Source organism: Saccopteryx leptura, chromosome 1 (assembly GCF_036850995.1).
Source record: "Saccopteryx leptura isolate mSacLep1 chromosome 1, mSacLep1_pri_phased_curated, whole genome shotgun sequence".
Taxonomy (NCBI): Eukaryota; Metazoa; Chordata; class Mammalia; order Chiroptera; family Emballonuridae; genus Saccopteryx; species Saccopteryx leptura.
Window position 1 is genome coordinate 108127712 of NC_089503.1, and position 21553 is coordinate 108149264.

The 21553-nt window shown below is 42.0% G+C and overlaps 1 protein-coding gene across 3 annotated transcripts in view; it reads left to right on the top strand.

The window, feature by feature from the left end:
* The first annotated feature begins 836 nt into the window (after positions 1-836).
* The window catches only part of ZFR (zinc finger RNA binding protein), an 87074-nt gene continuing 66357 nt past the window's right edge, over positions 837-21553 (top strand). For 2 of the 3 annotated variants that reach the window (XM_066373778.1, XM_066373796.1), the window contains exons 1-3: positions 837-956; positions 1248-1347; positions 17692-17974. In XM_066373778.1, coding sequence (XP_066229875.1) covers positions 920-956; positions 1248-1347; positions 17692-17974 — 420 coding nt within the window. In that variant the 5' untranslated portion in view covers positions 837-919. Of the gene's footprint in view, positions 957-1247; positions 1348-15683; positions 15707-17691; positions 17975-21553 lie in introns of those variants that run through there. The other variant, XM_066373787.1, reaches the window with a different exon arrangement.

Sequence of the window (21553 nt, forward strand, 5' to 3'; positions counted from 1 at the left end):
ATAGATCTGTTCCTGCAGGTGCCCTGACCTGGGATCAAACTGGCAACCTCTGCACTTGGGGAGGATATTCTAATCAACCAAGCATGGGCCAGGGCTACTTTATTCTTAAAGCTACAATCACCAGAAGGTACTATTTATTTAGCTATTGTCTGACACCCCTCAAGCTAAATGCCATGTGGGCAAATATTTTGTTTTATTCACTGCTCTATCTCCAGTACCTCCAGCCTGACACTTGGGGGGGAGTCTCAATATGAGTCAAGGAGTGGTTGCAAGTGGGGAAGAGAGTACAAGCAGAGGTGTGTTCGGGAGAGGTGTTGGGGGTGTCATTTCAATCCAACATAATAGCACACTTGCCATTTTTTCTTTCTCCTTTCCATCGTTTCCTCCCCAACTTAGAAGCTAGGGTCAAGAAGCAGGTACGCGGGAAATAGTTGAATCCCGATTAGTCCTGCTCAGATTCTAATTAAAAGCGCACATGCGAGAGGGACTGAAAGGTAGAGGAGCAAAGGCACGCGCAATAGTGAGAGAGTGAAAACAAGGCTAACAGACATCAGTCACTCTCTCAGGCCACTTTCCCGGATTCCTCCACGGCCTGGCAAAGTGCTCCTCGCACTCTCCTCTGAAGCCCGATTCAGTCTCGCTGTCACTGTCACATTGGAGGAGACGAGGCCTGTTTCCCACTGCGGACTGCCCCCCCCCCCCCCCCCCCCCCCCGCCCCAGCCAGCTTCGCCAGAGGCCTGGGCACGCGCCTTGTAGAGCTGCGAAGGCGGTGGGAACTACAGTTCCCAGAATGCCGAGCGCGGCGGCGCCTGCGCAATGCGGCGGTAGGCGGCGGTCTGTTCTCCGCTGAGGAGGAGCAGGGCAGAGGAGGGAGGCAGCGGGTGAGAGTTCAGAGTTCAGCAGCAGCAGCCCGAGCCCATGATTCCCATATGCCCTGTAGTTTCTTTCACCTATGGTGAGTATAATGTGCCCCGCCGAGGTCCCTGCCCAGCTCCTTGCCCGGCCTGGGGAGTGGGGAGGCGCGGGGGTTGGGGCTGGCTCCGGGGAGGAGGCGGCGGCCGCCACCGGGGCGTGCGAGTGAGTGAAGGAGTGCGAGGCGGGAGGGGGAGGCGACGCGGCCGCGATCGCGGCCCGGGCCTAGCGAGGGCGGCCTCTCACAGCTCCTCTCTCTCTCTCCCTTTCCCTCCCTCGGGGTCTCCGCGCCTCTCCTCCCGCCATGGGACCCGATGCTCCGTGCCCGCCGCAGTGCCCAGCCGGCTGGGGGAAGATGCCAAAATGGCGACCGGCAACTACTTTGGATTCACCCACAGCGGGGCGGCGGCGGCGGCGGCTGCGGCCCAGTATAGGTAACGGCTCCCCGCCCTCACCCTTCTCCCCCCCGGCTCGCTCCTCCGACCGGCCCCCGGCGGCACGGCGCCCCCGCGCCGGCCCTCGCCCGCGGCTCCGACCCCCGCGCCCCGCTCGCGGCGGGCCGGGCCGGGCCCCCGGCCTCTCCAGCCCCACCCGACCCGCGGCGGGGAGCGGCCCCCCGAGGGGGCGGGACGAGAGATGGCCGAGGTTTGGGGACGTGGAGGGCGGCCCCGCAGCTAAAATGGCCTCCCGCGGCCTGGGGGCCGGCCGACGGCGGGAACCGCGGCCGGGGCTGCCATCTCCCCGCCGGCCTCGCCCGCGCCGCCTGCCGTGCACAGCCTCCGCCCGGCGCTCCGGCCTCTGGGCCCAGATGCCGCGTCCTCTTCTCGGCCCCTTCTCCCCGGCGCGTGGCTTCCCCTGGCCCTCCGCGCGAGCCCTGCGAACGGCCTGCGGCTGTCACTCCCGTCACTGGGGTCCTGCATTTTTCCCTCCGAGGAGCGATGTAAACATACCAACCACCTGTGCATCGGGTAGTGTAGACTGCGAGAGATGTGCCAAGTTTCTAGGGCTGCCGGGTGAGCGCTCCGCCTGGGTCTGGCTGTGCGGTTTCGGCTCCATGTGAGCCAGTCGTTCCCCTTGGTGAGTGCTTCTCCCGGGAGGAGAAGGGGCCGGTGAGCTTGCACGGGCTTACTGTCGTGACCCTTAGGCAGTTCCTACTTTCAGGGAAGCTTTGATTTCGGAAGTGTACGTAAGTCGTTATCTTCTCCCCCCCCCCCCAAAAAAAAAAAAGGTTTGTTTTTTTTTTTAGTTGTTGCCGCTGTGACTTTTGAGGCAGTTCGTTCCGATTCAGGCCGTAAGCACACAGGGCCCCGATGTGATGGGCCTTCTCCAGCGGGGGAAATGGTATTCGATGTCTGTGTGCCTCAGATGTCAGCTACTGGCGAAACCCCCGTCGTTCTGGCCTCTCGGTGGCGGGTTGTGTAATGCTCAGGGCATTACTGGGAACGAGAAGATCTGGGCTCCAGTCTCTTTTGCTGTTGATTTTATGACGTTGGGGGCATCAGTTATTTTGGCTTCCTTTTTCCTCATTTATAAAACGACATACTCAGCCATCTTTGGGGGTTAAGTTTGTAATTCTGAGAAAGTTGCCATATTTCATGGAATTCTAAGGTGCCATTTATTGTAAGGGACAGCATATTTTTATATATCACTAAGAAATTGCTACCTATATTAAAATGTGACAGTGCTCAAGACCATTGATTTTTAAAGAGATGTTAAAATGTGTTACTGCATTTTATTGATGATATTGGGGTTTTTAAATTCTTGAACGTATGTAGAATTTTTTTCACAATTTCTTTTATCTTGAGGCCTATATCCAAAAAATAGTAATAGATGACAAATAATTGGGGCAAAATTTGGGAGTTCTTTTAAACATTAACAAATCCTTTGCTTACAAGTTGTAAACAACAAATCAAGTTTCAACTACTTTGTTAAAACCTTTTAGGACTAAAAATTTTTGTGGAGAAGGAAAAAAAATAGCCATTTTCTTTTGCTAGGAAACCAGAGCCAGCTAGCTAATCAGCATAAGTGCCATCCATGCAGTGCTACCAAGTACTTGATGTTCTAGACAAGGCTGTATTTAACCATTAAAAGTTTTACTTGATTTACCCAGTATTTTTCTGTTACTATGGCAGTGTGATAGCTTTTTTGATCATTAACTGATTATTTATTGAAGATGTAGTGGGTTTATTTGTGGTAGTTTCAAAATATTTTTCTAATGTAAACCAACAGATAGAAATGAGGGAAGGAAAAACCAATTTAAAGATACTGTACTCAGTTTTTGCCTGACCAGGCGGTGGTGGCACAGTGGATAGAGCATTGGACTGGGCCGCGGGAGGACCCGGGTTCGAGACCCCGAGGTCGCCAGCTTGAGTCCAAGGTCTCTGGCTAGAGCAAGGAAGGGGTCACTAGATCTGCTGTAGTCCCCCCAGTCAAGGCACATATGAGAAAGCAAGTAATGAACAACTAAGGTGCCACAACAAAGAATTGATGCTTCTCATCTCTCTCGCTTTCTGTCTGTCTGTCCCTCTCTCTGACTCTCTGTCTCTGCCACACACAAAAAAGTAAAGATAAATAATCTTTTTTTTTTTCTGTACCTTTCTGAAGCTGGAAACGGGGAGGCAGTCAGACAGACTCCCGCATGCGCCCAACCGGGATTCACCCAGCACGCCCACCAGGGGCCAATGCTCTGCGCCTCTGGGGCATTGCTCTGCCACAATCAGAGCCATTCTAGAGCCTGAGACAGAGGCCACAGAGCCATCCCCAGTGCCTGGGCCATCTTTGCTCCAATGGAGCCTTGGCTACGGGAGGGGAAGAGAGAGACAGAGAGGAAGGAGAGGGGGAGGGGTGGAGAAGCAGATGGGTGCTTCTCCTGTGTGCCCTGGCAGGGAATCGAACCCAGGACTCCTGCACGCCAGGCCTACGCTCTACCACTGAGCCAGCTGGCCAGGGCCAAGATACATAATCATTTTTAAAATAAAATAGTTAACCTGTATGTATTTTATTCCAACATAGGAAACTATTAAAGCGATCTATACCTGTTTTTTCTTTGGCTTTGAATCTCCTAGTTTCAGTAAACTTAACAATTCAGTTATCACTTGTTATATGTATGTCTATTGAGAAAAGACTAGTTTTTTAATGTTATTTGCATATATTAACAAAACTAATTAATGCTCTGTCCTTGTATATAAATATAGTACATGGAAATTGTTTGCTTTTAATGGGAATAAATCAGGCCCAATAAAGCTAATACTTTGGCTCAACAAGAATGAACAAATAGCATTAACGATACAAGCACATGCAAAAAATGCAGTGATGATGCTCATTTTTATTTTTGTCTAGAAATTATTGCAATGTAACTTTTAGACATGGAAGACCAAGGCCTACCTCACAGTTTTATTTTTTTAATTTGAAGGATGCAAACTTGGGGAAATCTCTAAGCATTTTTTTATATGGATGCTGTGAATAATTGCTTTACCTGTCATTGAATACAGATAACTGAAAGTAACTCCTAAGTCTAGATTTAATTCTAGTTCTAAGTTTTCTTGGTTACAGCAATGTAAAGTTTTAGATTAAATTTATCTGGAGCTTAGACTTTATTGCTTATTAATATTTGAGATTCATAATGGCATATTAAAAATCAAGGTTTTTAAAAAATTTTTATAAAAGTTTCATATGTTCTACTACTAATAACTTGGAGATAAACCAAGTTTTTTATTTATATAATGCATAGTAAACATTTTTTTGGTAAGCATTTATTTAACCCTTGTGCTACATGTTCCATCAGCTACTGAGTTTTTCTTCTGCTTTGTGTTATTTTTTAAGGCAAGTAAATAAACTTACTATGCCATTTGCCATTCTTGCAAATAAAATATTTTCATTTTCTGACTTCATTTGCTTTTTCCCCTCTTGGGAATGAAGAAATCAAAAAATATTTTTTAAAGTATTTTGTGTGTGTCTATGTGTTCCTGACAAATGATAATTTGAGGTATGTAGGACAAAGCAGATGTCAAGCATGGTGAAAAAATAGCGATGGCTTCATGGCAGAAGGGGAATTTGGTTGGGTAGGTAATCTACCTCAGTAGAGTACCTTATTTAGTTTGGAAAGATAAGACTTTCTTTTAGATGGGAAATAGGTAGCAAAAAATGTGAGGGAAGATAATTCTCAATAGAAAAACTTTCTAATAGTTTCATAGGATCAAAGTTAATTTATTATCACTTTCATTGGCAGTGATACAGAAGTTGTCATGGTTCTTCAGTTTATGAAGGGGATTTGTGACATATACATATGTAATGTAATATAACATAAAGTAATCCCATTAAATCTCACAATTAAAACAACATAAGTTTTTGAGCATTTTAAACAGGCAGTTTCCCTTATGTAACTTTTAGTGAATCATCAATATCTGTATGTTATTCTACTGTCAGTATAATTAGCTGTTTAAAATAATCATTTGGCAAAATACTTTACACTTTTTACATCCAGTGTTTACTGAATTTGAAGACTTTGGAGATTGTATAAAGGTACAAAATAATTACCATATGTCATATTCTTAGAGTCTTAGCAAATGTTAAGTGATAAATGTTTTTTGTGGGTTTTTTTTGTGATAGGGACAGACAGGAAGGGAGAGAGATGAGAAGCATCAGTTCTTTGTTGCGACACCTTAGTTCTTCATTGACTGCTTTCTCATATGTGCTTTGATGCGGGGGGAGGGGGGGGTGCTCCAGCAGAGCAAATGACCCTGCGCTCAAGCCAACAACCTCGGGATTTCGAACCTAGGTCCTTTGTGTCCCAGTCCAATGCTCTATCCACTGTGCCACCATTTAAGTGGCTTTTGACTGTGTTCTGGACATTAGTTCAAAGTAAATATTTGCGAGTTAAAAGAAAGCATCTCATCTTAATGATTCTTGAGTATGCTGACTAGGCAAGCAGGTGAATTATTCCTTTTTCCCCTTCTCCTACTGTATCTTGAAGGACAGAATAAAAGTAACACTAGTAGGAAGAAAAGGAATAAGCACTAACTGAGATGGTGAAAAAAACCAGGTGAACAGGTTTTTGAAACCAATCATGGTGATGGAAATTTACTGGCACTACAAAAAAACATTACTGCAACTGCTAATTATATCAGCTCTTCCATTGTTGAATCAGAGATCTTAGGATTCATAGTGCGTGAATGAATTTGAAATAATGAAAATTTTCTTTCCAGAAGGATTGCTGCTGTTAACATGAATGATACCTACTGTTAATGTTATTAAGTTTTAAGGGTAGGGTAAGCCAGAATATCCCTGTAGAGAATGTTGGTGTATGCTTGACTATGCTTTCATAATATACTGTAATGAAAAGGGCTAGTCAGACTTCGGATTTGAATCCCAGCTCTATCTATTTAGTCACTTAGCTAAGTCACTTAACCTTTCTGAGACTCGGTTTCTTTAACCTGATTTGCCTTGAGGTGTAGATTAAATATAAAACTTCCTAGCCTAGTGCCTGATTTTCAGTAGGCATTTTACACTGCTAGTTTTCTTTAAGTAGATGATTTGAAGAAGAATATAAGCGTTTTTAGAGAACTCCTTAGTTGATGTTTACCATAGACTTAAAATATATAGCTTCATAATCTCAAAATGTTTTAAAAGTAGATACTTGAGTATTGGTAGAACTCAGTTTCAATGTCAAGTAAGTTCTGTTTATTTATAGCAACAAAACCAATTAAGTAACTAGAAATAAAACTAATGAGATATGCAAAACGCTTTAAGGAGAAAAATACATTAGGATTTAAAGGCCGTAAAAAAAGACATAAATAAATGAAGATGAACTGTGTCCATAGAGTGAAAAAAATCAATACCATCAAGTTACCAATTTTTCCCTAAGTAGTCCATGTATTTAATGTATTTCCAATACAAATCTCAACGGATTTTGGGGGGTAATTTATTTATTTATTTATTTTGAGAGAGAGAGATATGGAGGGACAGACAGGAAAGGAGAGAGATAGTTGAAGCATCAACTAGTAGTTGTGGCACGTAGATCATTGATTGCTTTCTCATGTGCCTTGACCAGGGGGTTCCAGCTGAGCCAGTAGCCCCCTTTTTTTATGTGTGTGTGTGACAGAGAGAGGGACAAATAGGGAAAGACAGGAAGGGAGAGATGAGAAGCATCAATTCTTCATTGTGGCACCTTAGTTGTTTATTGATTGCTTTCTCATATGTGCCTTGACTGGGGGGTTGTTGGGGGGCTACAGCAGAGCAAGTGACTCCTTGCTCAAGCCAGCAGCCTTGGGTTCAAGCTGGTGAGCCTTGCTCAAACAAGATGAGCCTGTGCTCAAGCTAGCGACCTCGGGGTTTTGAACCTGGGCCCTCCGTGTCCCAGTTCAATGATCTATCCACTACACCACTGCCTGGTCAGGCGAGCCATGACCCCTTGCTCAAGCCAGCAACCTTGTGCTTCAAGCCAGTCACCATGGGGTCATATCTATGATCCCATGCTCAAGCGGTATGAGCCACTGCTCAAGCTGGCAACCTTGGGGTTTCAAACCTGGATCCTCAGCATCCCAGGCTCACACTCTGTCCACTGCACCACTGCCTGGACAGGCTGGGGTAACTTGATAAAGGGCTTCTGTAGTTGGTTTTAAAGAGAATATTGGTCCAAAAGCAGACATGACCATCTGTAAGGTATGATAGGAAAAGTCTTGTATTATCAGGTGCCCTAGTTTTATTAAATAGGAAAATGTGGTATTGGTACAAATACTGACAAATGGATCATTGGTTTAAAATAAAGATTCTAGCCCTAGCTGGGTAGCTCAGTTGGTTAGAGGATTGGTTTTTAACCACTGGTCTGACAAAGAGCTAACCACCCTGATGTTGTATAAAGTATAAAGATTATAGAGTTTATAATCATTGGGTCTAAAATCTTCATACAACATCAGGTTGGTTAATTTTCATGGACTAGCACTGGTCTGTTGAAAACCACTGGGTTAGAGCATCCTTCCGATACACCAAGGTTGTGGGTTTGATTTCTTCTCAAGACACAGAACAAGAATCAACCATGAATGCATAAATAAGTGGAACAACAAATTGATAATTTTTTTTTCTCTCCCCCTCTCTCCATCCCTCCCTCCTCTCTTCCACTTTCTCTAAAATCAATAAATTAAAAATTAAATAGGGATCTGAGAGGTTTATGCTTATGGGCAGTTGGATTAGAATGTATAGCTGTTTAAATAGAGGTATTTGTCAAAAAAGAATCAGTCAAATTATTATTTTGAAATTTGCCATCTGGTTAATCAAGACAATCCTTGGGCTTACAAATGTAGTAATTGACAAAGTATGTTATAATCACTTACAGCATTAAAGATGAGTGTTCCTGCTGTGCTTGTCCATAAATTGTCTTTGCCACCACTCTATCAGAATTAGAGTCATTGTTCTGCGTATGGCGTTTCTTAGTGTTCTGTTAATGCTGTGTGCAATGCAGTTCTTAATTTATATTTATAGAGCACAAAGTATGAACTAAAGAACACTGGGCTTATTTGTTTTATTATTAGTCTTCTTATATGGTATGTATATTAAAAGACATTTGTAGGAGTAACTCACATGGTATTTAATGAACACCTACAATATGCACAGTCCCTGCTTGCACAAGGAGTTTACACTTCTGGGGAATGAAAGTGGGGACAAATCAGATATACCAACAAATAACTATGCCATGATAACAATCATAACTGAGTTTTAATGAAATAAATAAAATAGGAATTGGAGGAATCTGACCAGGAGTTTAAGGTAGACTTTATGGTTTTTCTTTCTGAAAATCAAGGGAATATTTATTATTTTAGACAAAGGAAATATATTGAGCCGACACAGGAATGTAAGAATTGGGTGATACGATTGAGAATGGATGGGGATCTGAAGTCAGCCTACCTCAGTGGAATCCTGGTTTACACTACCTGCCATGTGACCTTAGGCAGATAGTCTCTTGATACTCAGTTTCTTCATCTAAAAACTGGAGATTATATTAATTCTTACTTACCTCATGGGATTGAGATTTATTTTATTGTGCATACGTGAGAAAGAGAAACAGGCAGGCAGGGAGACAGATGAGAAGCGTCAATTCGTGATTGTGTCACTTTAGTTATTCATTGATTGCTTTTTCATATGTGCCTTAACCAAGGGGTTCCAGGCAAGCCAGTGACCCCTTGCTCAAGCCAGAGACTTTAGGCTTCAAGCCAACGACCTCGGGATTTCAAACCTCGGTCCTTAGTGTCCCGTCAACGCTCTATCTACTGTGCCACCACTGGTCAACCTTAATATTTTATTTATTGATTTTACAGAGACAGGAGGGGGGTAGAGCAGAAGTATAGTTGTTTTACTTTAATTGTTCATTGCTTGTTACTTATTGTTTGTGCCTTGACCATGCAAGCCCACAGTTTTGATCCCGTGACCTCAGCATTCCAGGTTGACTCTCTATCCGCTGCACCACCACAGGTTAGGTTATCAATCACCTTTTGATATTATTCAATTTTGTAACAAATGCACACACAGTGTGTTTCCACAGGAGAAAAAGTACATTTCCCCATGTATAAGACACTGCCATGTATAAGACACACCTTAATTTTGGGGCCTGAAATATGAAAAAAAATACATAAAGTTATTGAACTCAACTTTTATTCATCATAAAATTCATACAACTCATCACTGTTAAAATTCCCATCCAGCATGACCAAGCGGTGGCGCAGTGGATAGAGTGTCAGACTGGGACTTGGAGGACCCAGGTTCCAAATCTCAAGGTTGCTGGCTTGAGCTCCTCTGACTTGAGAGCAGAGTTGCCGACCTGTGTGTGGAGTCATAGAAATGACCTCATGGTCACTAGCTTGAGTCCAAGGTCACTGGCTTGAACAGGGGTCACTGGCTCAGCTGGAGCTCCCCAGTCAAGGCACATTTGAGAAAGCAATCAATGAACAACTAAAATACTGCACTTATGAGTTGATACTTCTCATTTCTCTCCCTTCCTGTCTGTCTGTCTGTCTCTCACTAAAAAAAATTCCCCCTCATTCCTTTTACAAGATCAGAAAATAAATATTCTGCTTTTGTCCTTTAGCATGAATGTTTTTTCATTTAGTCTGAGGTTAATTACATATTGTTATTCTCTTAAACAGCACAAAGACTTACAAATGCTTTAACTTTGATCAGTCCCCTCCTGATTTTTGCACTATTGTACAATATTTTAGATTTTTTAACCCCACAACCAGTTATCATTGAGCACAATTATTATTGTTTTATATAGTGATTATTTAAATTTACCTTCACATTTACCACTTTTCTTTTACTTAACATGCATTCATTCTGAGATCCTTTTCATTCTTCTCAGAGTAAATCTTTGAGACGGTCCTTTAATGTGGGTTTATATTAGTAACACCTTTTTAAAAATATTAAAATGTCTTTAACTCACCCTCCTCATTCTTGAGAAATCATCACTTAAGTCTCTGTAGGAAGTTCTCCTCCACCTCTCCTGCTGTTTGTGGGTGCTTTAATTTATTACTGTTTAAGGATTTTTTTTTATTTTTTTTTTACAGAGACAAGAGAGTGAGTCAGAGAGAGGGATAGACAGGGACAGACAGGAACGGAGAGAGATGAGAAGCATCAATCATTAGTTTTTCATTGCGCGTTGCAACACCTTAGTTGTTCATTGATTGCTTTCTCATATGTGCCTTGACCATGGGCCTTCAGCAGACCAAGTAACCCCTTGCTGGAGCCAGCGACTTTGGGTTCAAGCTGGTGGGATTTTGCTCAAACCAGATGAGCCCGCACCCAAGCTGGCGACCTCGTGGTCTCGAACCTGGATCCTCTGCATCCCAGTCCGACGCTCTATCAACTGCGCCACCTCCTGGTCAGGCTGTTTAAAGATTTTTATCTGCCCTGGCCGGTTGGCTTAGCGGTAGAGCGTCGGCCTAGCGTGTGGAGGACCCGGGTTCGATTTCCGACCAGGGCACACAGGAGAAGCGCCCATTTGCTTCTCCACCCCTCCGCCGCGCTTTCCTCTCTGTCTCTCTCTTCCCCTCCCGCAGCCAAGGCTCCAATGGAGCAGAGATGGCCCAGGCGCTGGGGATGGCTCTGTGGCCTCTGCCTCAGGCGTTAGAGTGGCTCTGGTCGCAACATGGCGACGCCCAGGATGGGCAGAGCGGCGCCCCCTGGTGGGCGTGCCAGGTGGATCCCGGTCGGGCGCATGCAGGAGTCTGTCTGACTGTGTCTCCCTGTTTCCAGCTTCAGAAAAATTAAAAAAAAAAAAAAAAAAAAAAAAAAGATTTTTATCTTTTGTTAATTCTGGGAAATTTTAGACATTCTTTTAGTTTCTTCTCCCATTCTTTTTCTTCATTTGCTACTCTTAATTAAATATATTACCACTTGTTATTCTCCAGGTCTTTTAACCTTTGATATCTTTCATCTCTTTGTCTCTCTGTTTACATTCTAGGTAATTTTTTTCTTTTTTTGTGACCGAGAGATAGAGAGAGGGACAGTTAGGGACAGACAGGAAAGGAGAGAGACGAAAAGCATCAGTTCTTCACTGAGGTACCTTTGTTCTTTGATTGCTTTCTCATGTGTGTCTTGACAGGGGTTGGGGGCTACAGCAGAGTGAGTGACCCCTTGATCAAGCCAGTGACTTCGGGGTTTTGAACCTGTGTCCTTCATGTCCCAGTCTAACCGCCTGGTCAGGCACATTCTAAGTAATTTTTATAAACACTTTGTAGTTCACTATTATTTTGTCAGCCATGTCTATTTAGTTATGCCATACCTTTCTGAGTTTTTAATTATAATTTTTATATACTAAAATTCATTCTGTTTGGTTCTTTTAAAAATTTGGTTGTTTCTGATCAATCTTTGGTCCTTGGTCTTAGTTTTGATAGCCTCTTTTATATTTTTTTAAACATTTTTATTGATTTTACAGGGGAGAGAGAAAGAGAGAAAGGCAGGGTAGTGGTGAGGTACAAGGAGTGGGAAGCATCAACTTGTAGTTGCTTCTGTTATGTGCCTTAACCAGGCAAGCCCACGGTTTTGAACAAGCAACCTCAGCATTTCAGGTCGACACTTGATCCACTGTGCCACCACAGGTTAGGCTCTTTTACTTTAAGTGTACTTATTTTGTATTTTGTATCCAGTAATTCTTTTATTTATTTTTTTATTTTTATTAAGTGAGAAGTGGGGAGACAGAGAAGACTCCCCACATGTGCCCCAACCAGGATCCATCCAGCAAGGCCCCTATGAGGCAGTGCCTGCCCATCTGGGGCCATCGCTCTGTTGCTTGGCAACCAAGCTGTTTTAGCACCTGAGGCAAGGCCATGGACCGATCCTCAGCACCTGGGGCCAACTTGTTCTAACTGAGCCTGCTACCCAATGCCTTTCATGTGTCTGCTAACATGTAAAATGATATTTGTACAGCAGCACACTCTGTAGAGTGGAAGCCCTAGACAAGAATGTTGCAGCTGTAAATGACAGGCTTGGGGCTGTGGTCACTCATGCACTGCTCCTTTGTAACACTGTTTCCCTGTTGAATGGAAGGAAACATTGTGCCTAAAGGTAATTAAAAAGCAGGAAAAGTAAAGGTGACTACAGTACTCTGTGAATGTCTTGTATTATGAAATGGCAGTTCTCAGGATTTTTGGTTTTGCGACCTAACACTTCTAATTATTGGAGACCCCAAAGAACCTTTATCTATGTGGGTTATATAATACTTATTATAAAAAATTTTAAATATACTTATCAAATCATTTAAAAAATAACAGCAGTGCCTGACTGGTTGTGGCATAGTGGATACAGTGTTCCACTATGTGGAACCTGGGATGCTGAGGTTCCAGGCTCAAAACCCTTAGGTCACCAGCTTGAGCATGGGCTCAGCCAGCTTGAATGCAGGTGGCTTGAGTTCTCAGGATCATTGACACAATCCCAATCCAGAGCCAGTGGTTGCTGGCTTGAGCAAGGGGTCACTGGCTGGCTTAAGCCCTCAAAGCACGTATGAAAAGCAATCAATGGTCTGACCGGGTGGTGGCGCAGTGGATAGAGCATCAGACTGGGATGCGGAAGACCCAGGTTTGAGACCCCGAGCTCACCAGCTTGAGCCCAAGGTCGCTGGCTGAAGGCTCGTGGTCAAGGCACGTATGAGAAGGCAGTCAGTGAACAATTAAGGTGTTGCAATGCGCAACGAAAAACTAATGATTGATGCTTCTCATCTCTCCGTTCCTGTCTGTCCCTGTCTATCTCTCTCTCTGACTCTCTCTGTGTTAAAAAAAAAAAAGCAATCAATGAATAACTCATGTGCCACAACTACAAGTCAATGGTTCTCATCTCTCTCATTTCCTGTCTGTCTGTCTCACTCCCTAAAAAACCCAAATGTAGTGAGAGGAGAAACATTATTTTACATTTTTATAAATCCTTTGACTATCTCAGTTATGATGATCTGATTCTCAAATTTCTGCATTCAGTCTGTTGCAATAAATTATTTGGATTAAATTACATGAAAGAAATCTGTGATTTAAAAGGGGAGAACCTCCTGGGCTCTCTGAAAAGGGTCTTTGGGGAGGGAGAGCCTTAGCAGTCTTTGGTTCACATTTTGAGAACCACTGTAGTATAGAAATTAAAAGAGGTTTTCCCTTTTATGAGATGCCACTCAGCTGGACAAGCTATTTGTACATATAGTTATTTTAATTTCAGTAATGACAATAAATTTAGTATACTATAAAGCCAGATCATGATAATGGAATTTGGAAGCACTAAAAATGGGTCTAGAATTGGTTATAGGTTAGGGTTGAAGTCAGAAATGTAGAAATTAGAGTTGGAATAACTGCAATATTTAAATTTGGGAGCTGTTTATAGTCATTCTACATATGTTTGTTTCATCGTTTATTATTTAGTTAGTCCTGGTTAGAAATGGCCTGAGGGCCCTAGCCAGTTAGCTCAGGTGTTTAGAGCATCATTGTGAAACACCAAGGTTGCAAGTTCAATCCCTAGTTAGGGCACATACAGGAAGCAACCAATGAATGCACAACTGAGTAGAACAACAAATGAATGCTTCTCTCCTCTCTCTCTCTCTCTCTCTCTCTCTCTCTCTCTCTCTCTCTTGCCCCCTCTCCCTCTTTCTCTCTTTCCGCCTTTCTATCTTAATCAATTTTTTTAAAAACCGTGGACTGAGGCTGATTAGATTTAATTTATTCACAAAGGACATTATTATCTAAATAGAAGTTTACACTCTACTGGATGTTTAGTAAATGAAAGTCATCTCATATTTCACAAATATATTTTTGTGGTATAAGATTTGGGTTAGATGGGATAAACCTGAAGGGAATTGGGGAGGGTGCTGTAGGAAGGGGGCAAGGGAGATAGATGTTGAGGGGAATATGGGGGAGGGGGGATACATTCGGGGTGACCCTAGAATCTGTGTAAACACAATTAAATAAAATAAGAAAAAGATTTGGGTTATTTATTTTATAACCTGCTTTATTTAAGAAATAATTTAAAGACAGTAGTCTTACATAGGGATATAATTTAACACCTTTTATTCTAACACCCGAAACTAGGCAGCAACCTTGATTTGAACTATTTTTACTAAGACAAATTTTACTTAAATGAATTTGAATTTAATTTGACCTGAATTTTTAAAAATTATATATAAGATGCTTTAAAATTACATATAAAATTTATATAAACTTAACCACTGGATGTTTAATTTAATTGGTATAGCCCAGTCTGGTCATCTACGTCACATAAAGAACAGTTTTTCTGAGGATATTTGAAACTGAATGAGAAACTCACAGATGAGTCTAACAACCCAGAGAATCTTTATTCTGAACAGCAAGCAGTTAGCCCTGGGAATTCCCCCTGGGAATTAGGACTGGATCATCCTTATTCATGATGCTTCTGGTGGAGGATATGATCGGCCCAGATGATGGGTAGGGACCTGGCTATACAGAGCAGAGGGAGGTTAAGCAGTTCTAAGGATGTAATTGCTAAATGCACTGGCATCTTTTTTGTTTGTTTGTTTCTTGGAAGGGTGACTATAAAATTTATTGTTCATACTGAGACGCGTAGGAGAGTGAGAGTGAGTACTGTTAATAATTGTGCTGGGACAGTGGGCATAAACCAGAGAATATGGTCATCCCATCCTGAGTCGCATGGACTTTTAAGGATATTAAAGAGTTTAAGTCAGATTGCCTGCCTAGTTAGTTGATTTGACATTCCTATTCTGTTCCCACCCTGACTTTTATCCAGTAGGACAAATTTTGGGGATAAAAAAATGGCAACAAATATCTGATAAAGAGCAGTAGGTGGATGGAAATATTTTAGGAATTCAAGACTATCTGAATTTTTACATTACCAAAACCCCTTCTATGTATGCAATGTAGTCTGGATGTGTGAAATCTTATCAATAAATGTTAAATACAGATTTTGTAGAACTACTGTATTTATATTTTAAATATGATTATTTTTTCTTAGTTTTAAGAATTTTGGAGAAATATGTTACTGGCATTTTTTCTTAAGGATGTGAAATTATCCATAGAAAATGTCAATCCCAACCCAGTTTCCCATTACTACAAGTAAACTTTCCTTTTCCTGTCTTATAATTGGCATATATATAGAAAATGTTAGCTATTTTTAATGTCAAAATACGGAAAACTTCATCCAAATAGGAATTAATATGAGTTTATTTGGACTCTGTTCTAAGCTTTTGTTTTTTTTGTTTGTTTGTTTTTCTCTTTTTCATATTGGGCTGAATTCTGCCACCCTTCCATCCATTGATTCTAGTTCTGTTCTCTGGAGCAGCATGGAGTAAGTCTCTTCTATTAGAAGGCAGCTATCATATCTTCCTCAGTCACCTTTTGTAGACTGACTGTCCCCAGGTCTTCCACTTTTTGTTTGAAGTAATACCCATACTTGGAAGCTTCATATTGATTCCCTTTCAATAATTCCTAATTATCAGTGATTGCCATAATACAGATTTTAATCAAAATATAATAGCCCCAAAATTTAATTTTATGCTGTATTTCTTTGTGCACATCAGTGAAGAATACCCCTTACTATGTAACCCATGAATCAGACACACTGTTAGTTAGTTCCACTTTAGTTTATGTCAGGTATTTTTTCTTAGCTATTATTCTTTACTGTTAACTCACATTAAAACTTACAGTCAGCTAAATAACTGTTGGAGCTCTCCTTTTTTCAGAGGATGTACCTGTCTTGATAACATAGCTTTAGCATGTAATTGTGAGTGTATTACTCAGAGAACGTAGAACAAATAAACATATTCATATGCCAACAACTTTAGGCCTTGATTTTCTGCGATAGGCTCCCAATTTAAAAGTTAAAGTAAAAATTATTATGAGAACTTGGGCTGCAAATTCTTTTATTTACAGTTTTAGAAAATGTATTTGCTTCGAGTTTTAAATGGTTATGGTTACAAAAATCTGACTTAGGCCTCCTTTTACAATATCCTGCTGCATTTTAAAAAGAAAAATGTGTATAATGAAATTCTGCCTATAATCTGGAAAATTTATCTAAAATAATAGATATTGCACTGTAGGTTTTAAACCCTAGAGCAGTGGTCCCCAACCTTTCTTGGGCCATGGACCGGTCTAATGTCAGAAAATATTTTATTTTCACGGACCGGCCTTTAGGGTGGGATGGATAAATGTATCACGTGACTGAGACAAGCGTCAAGAGTGAGTCTTAGACAGATGTAACAGAGGGAATTTGTCATTTTTTAAAAATAAAACATCGTTCAGACTTAAATATAAATAAAACAGAAATAATGGAAGTTATTTATTCTTTCTCTGCGAACTGTTACCAAATGGCCCACGGACTGGTACCGGTCCGCAGCCCGGGGTTTGGGGACCACTGCCCTAGAGCAAGATTTCTCAGCCTCAGCACTATTGACATTGTTTGCATAATTCTTTGTTGTGAGTAGCTGTCCTGTTCACTGTAGGAAAGGTAACAGCATCACTGGCCTCAGCCCACTAGATGTCAGTAGCACACATCACTACCACCTTCTCTGAGGTTTGACCATTAAAAATATCTCTAGACATGGCCACATGTCTCCGGGGTCCAGGAAGTTGGTTGGGGGTTGGCGGTAGGTGGGTGGTGGCAAAATCTCCCTGTTGAGAACCACTTAGATAGAGCACCCTCAGAAGTATTACTTAAATCAGGCGTCCCCAAACTACGGCCCCCTGAGGCCATTTATCCGGCCCCCTGCTGCACTTCTGGAAGGGGCACCTCTTTCATTGGTGGTCAGTGAGAGGAGCACTGTATGTGGTGGCCCTCCAACTGTCTGTGGGACAGTGAACTGGCCCCCTGTGTAAAAAGTTTGGGGACCCCTGCAGGCTTAAGTCAACTGGGTAATAGTTTCCACAGTAGTTTTTTTTCATAATTGGAGTTAGAATACAATATTTTTCTTAACATCTCTAGATGTAGATTTTCTTAAAACTGTACAAAAAATACTTTTTTTAATTCCAAGTTAGATCAGTTTTTTTCCTTTCTAATATTGCTATTTATCCCAGTTTGTCATTTCTGCTTTGTGATATGATCTATGATCTGAAATGTGTAATGTGTTACTATCTAATGTATTAAGATTAAGAAATGAAAATTACCTAATAACAAATACAATATTAATTGGGAGGTTTATTAAGTTCAAATAAAATACTTGATTTTTTGTAGTACATGATTAAATTTCTTGAAAATGTACTTTTATTTAAGTTAATTAAACTGCTAGATTTTAAAACTAAATTGTGTTCTGTTTATTTTTCTACTCCACAATATAGCCAGCAGCCAGCTTCGGGTGTAGCCTATTCTCATCCAACTACAGTGGCTAGCTACACCGTCCATCAGGCTCCAGTGGCTGCTCACACAGTGACTGCTGCCTATGCACCAGCAGCTGCCACAGTTGCAGTTGCCAGGCCTGCTCCAGTAGCTGTTGCAGCTGCTGCAACAGCTGCTGCTTATGGAGGCTACCCTACTGCACACACAGCAACAGATTATGGTTATACCCAGAGACAACAAGAAGCACCACCACCACCACCCCCAGCTACTACACAAAACTACCAGGTGAGAAAACTGTTAGTTTCAATAGCCTTACCGTTCAGACCTCAGTGCCTTCAGTGTATGATATGATGTCCAAGCCAGTGTTTCTCAAACTTGGGTCTTTCAAAATGCACCTGTAGTGATAGAGAAAAGTAAATGTGTATTTTATTACTAGGTAATTTAGGGCATAGTCCAAGTATTAAGTTTCCTTGCTGTTTTAAATTAATAATCTCTCCCAGTCCATTCCATTTTGTCTATGTGCTTTAATTCTGAAGATTTTACATTAAGTATTTTAAATTTACCGTTTTTGAGAAAAATTAAGATGTAGTGAAAATGCCCATTATTTGTACTGTGGCATTATCTTACACTGGTAACAAAGCTGTATCTACTAAGCTGTACAGGACAAACAAATGATAGCGTCTTAAGACTTACCCAGGGTGGAATTTCTGGTGCCCGTACATTCTTCCCTCAAGGTGTTCTATCTTAGTATGTAATAGAAAATGATCCTGCTCTTACTCATCTAGTTGCTTTTTGTTCAGTCTTATGGGAACATAAAAGTCTAATTATCTTTACAATATTATGTTTAGTATGGTACTAAATTGCTAATTTCCTTTAAACTCATTTTTATTTTATTGAATTTATTGGGGTGACATTGATTAATAAAATTATATAGGTTTCAGGTGTACAATTCTGTAATACATCATCTGTATATTGTCTTGTGTGTTTATCACCCCAAGTCAAGTCTCCATCCATCACCATTTATCTTCCCCTTCATCTTCTTCTACCTCCTGTCACCCCCCTTTTCTTGTGGTAATCACCATACTGTTGTCTGTGTCCATGAGAGTTTTGTTGTTGTTTGCTTAATTTCTTTACCTTTTTCACCCAACTCCCCAACCGCCTTCCTCCTGATTATTGTCAGTCTGTTCTAGCTACTAGTCTGTCTCTATTTTGTTAGTTTATTTTGTTCATTAGATTCCACATATAAATGAAACCATATTGTACTTGTCTTTTTTTTTTTTTTTTTTTGAAGTGAGTGGAGGGGAGGTAGTGAGACAAATTCCCACATGCACCCTGACTGTGATCCACCTAGCAACCCCTGTCTGGAGCCAATGCTTGAATCATTCGAGCTATTTTTAGTGCCTGAGGCTGACATGCTTGGACCAACTGAGCTATCCTCAGTGCCCAGGGCTGACACTGGAACCAATCAAGCTACTGGCTGTGGTAAGGGGAGAGGAAGAGAGAGAGAAGTAGATGGTCCCTCCTCTTGTGTGCCCTGACCAGGGGTCAAACCTGGGACATCCATATGCCAAGCTGACACTCTATCCACTGAGCCACTGGCCAGGGCCAGTACTTATGTTTTTCTGACTGGCTTATTTCACTTAGCATAATACTCTCTAGGTCCATCTCTTTTGTCACAGAAGGTAAGATTTCCTTCCTTTTTTATGACCTAATACTATTCCTTTGTGTAAATGTACCACACTTTTTTACCCATTCATTTATTTACTGGTGGACACTTGGGCTGCGTCCAGATCTTGGCTATTGTTAAATAATGCTGCAGTGAACATAGGGATGCATATATTATTTTTATTTTATTTTATTTTTTTCATTTTTCCGAAGCTGGAAACGGGGAGGCAGTCAGACAGACTCCCGCATGCGCCCGACCAGGATCCACCCAGTATGGCCACCAGGGGGCGATGCTCTGCCCCTCTGGGGCATCGCTCTGTTGCATCCAGAGCCATTCTAGCGCCTGAGGCAGAGGCCACAGAGCTATCCTCAGCGCCCGGGCTATCTTTTGCTCCAATGGAGCCTCGGCTGCGGGAGGGGAAGAGAGAAACAGAGAGGAAGGAGAGGGGGAGGGGTGGAGAAGCAGATGGGCGCTTCTCCTGTGTGCCCTGGCCAGGAATTGAACCCGGGGCTCCTGCACGCCAGGCCAACGCTCTACCGCCGAGCCAACTGGCCAGGGCCTGCATATATTATTTTGAGTTAGTGTTTGGGGTTTCTTTGGATATATTCCCAGAAGTGACTCACTGAGTCATAAGGCAATTCCTTTTTAAAAAAATTAATTTATTCTTTTATTTAGAGGTAATTCCATACTGCCTTTCACAACGGCTTCACCAATCTGCATTCCCACCAACAGTGCACAAGGGTTCCCTTTTCTCTACATTCTTGCCAACTCTTATTTATTGATTTGTTGATGATAGCCATTCTGATGGGTGTAAGATGATATCTCATTGTGGGATTTGTTTTGTTTTGTATTTTTTTCGAAGTTAGAAGCAGGGAGGCAGTCAGACAGACTCCTGCATGCATCCCACCAGGATCCACCCGGCATGCCCACCAGGGGGCGATGCTCTGCCCATCTGGGGCTTTGCTCGGTTGCAGCAGGAGCCATTCTAGAACCTGAGGCAGAGGCCATGGAGCCATCCTCAGTGCCCGGGCCAACTTTGCTCCAGTGGAGCCTTGGCTGCGGGAGGGGAAGAGAGAGATAGAAAGGAGAGGAGGAAGGGTAGAGAAGCAGGTGGGTGCTTCTCCTGTGTGCCCTGACTGGAAATCGAACCCGGGACTTCCCACACGCTGGGCCAATGCTCTACTGCTGAGCCAACTGGCCCGGGCTTTCATTGTGATTTTAATTTGCATTTCTGTGATGATTAGTGACCATTGGCCATCTGTATGTCCTCTTTGGAGAAATGTCTATTTAGGTCCTTTGCCCATTAAAAGAAAAATTATTCATTGATTTGAGAGTGGAAGAGAGAGGGGGGGAAAGAAATAGAAACATCGATCTATTTCTTTATGTGCCCCGACTGGGGATCGAACCGCCAACCTTTGCATATTGGAACGATGCTCTAACCAACAAGCTATTGGATTGTTTGGGTTTTTGTTGTTGAATTTTTTAAAGTTCTTTATTGTGAGTATATTGATTGCTTATCAGATGTTTTGTTACCAAATATGTTCTACCATCCAGTGGGTTGTCTTTTCATTTTGTTGATGGTTTCCTTTGCTATGCAAATTAACTTGTTTTCTGTTTTTTTAGGATGTTTTTTAAACTTAGTGCCTTGTGGACTTTGCATAGTTTTCCTGTATTCTAATTTTTTAGGGATTAATTTTTTTTTAAGAAATTGGTATATGATGCCTGTAGTGGATAGAGTGTATCAGCCCAGGAGTCTGAGAACCCAGTTTTGAAACCCCGAGGTTGCCAGCTTGACCACGGGGTCGCTGGCTTGAGCCCAAAGGTCTCTGGCTTGCGCAAGGGGTCACTGGCTCAGCTGGAGCCCCCAATTCAAGGCATTTATGGGAAGCAATCAATGAAGAACAAAAATGACACAACTACGAGTTGATGCTTCTTATCTTTCTCCTTTCCTGTCTGTCTCACTCACTTAAAAATAATTTTTTTTTTAAAGATACAGCCTGACCTGTGGTGGTGCAGTGGATAAAGCATTGACCTGGATCGCTGAGGTCACTGGTTTGAAACTCTGGGCTTGCCCAGTCAAGGCACATAGAGAAGCAGCTATGAGTTGATGCTTCCTGCTCCTTCTCCCCTTTCTCTCTTTCCTCTCTCTAAAAATAAATTAATTTTTAAAAATAAAAAAATAAGGCCCTGGCCGGTTG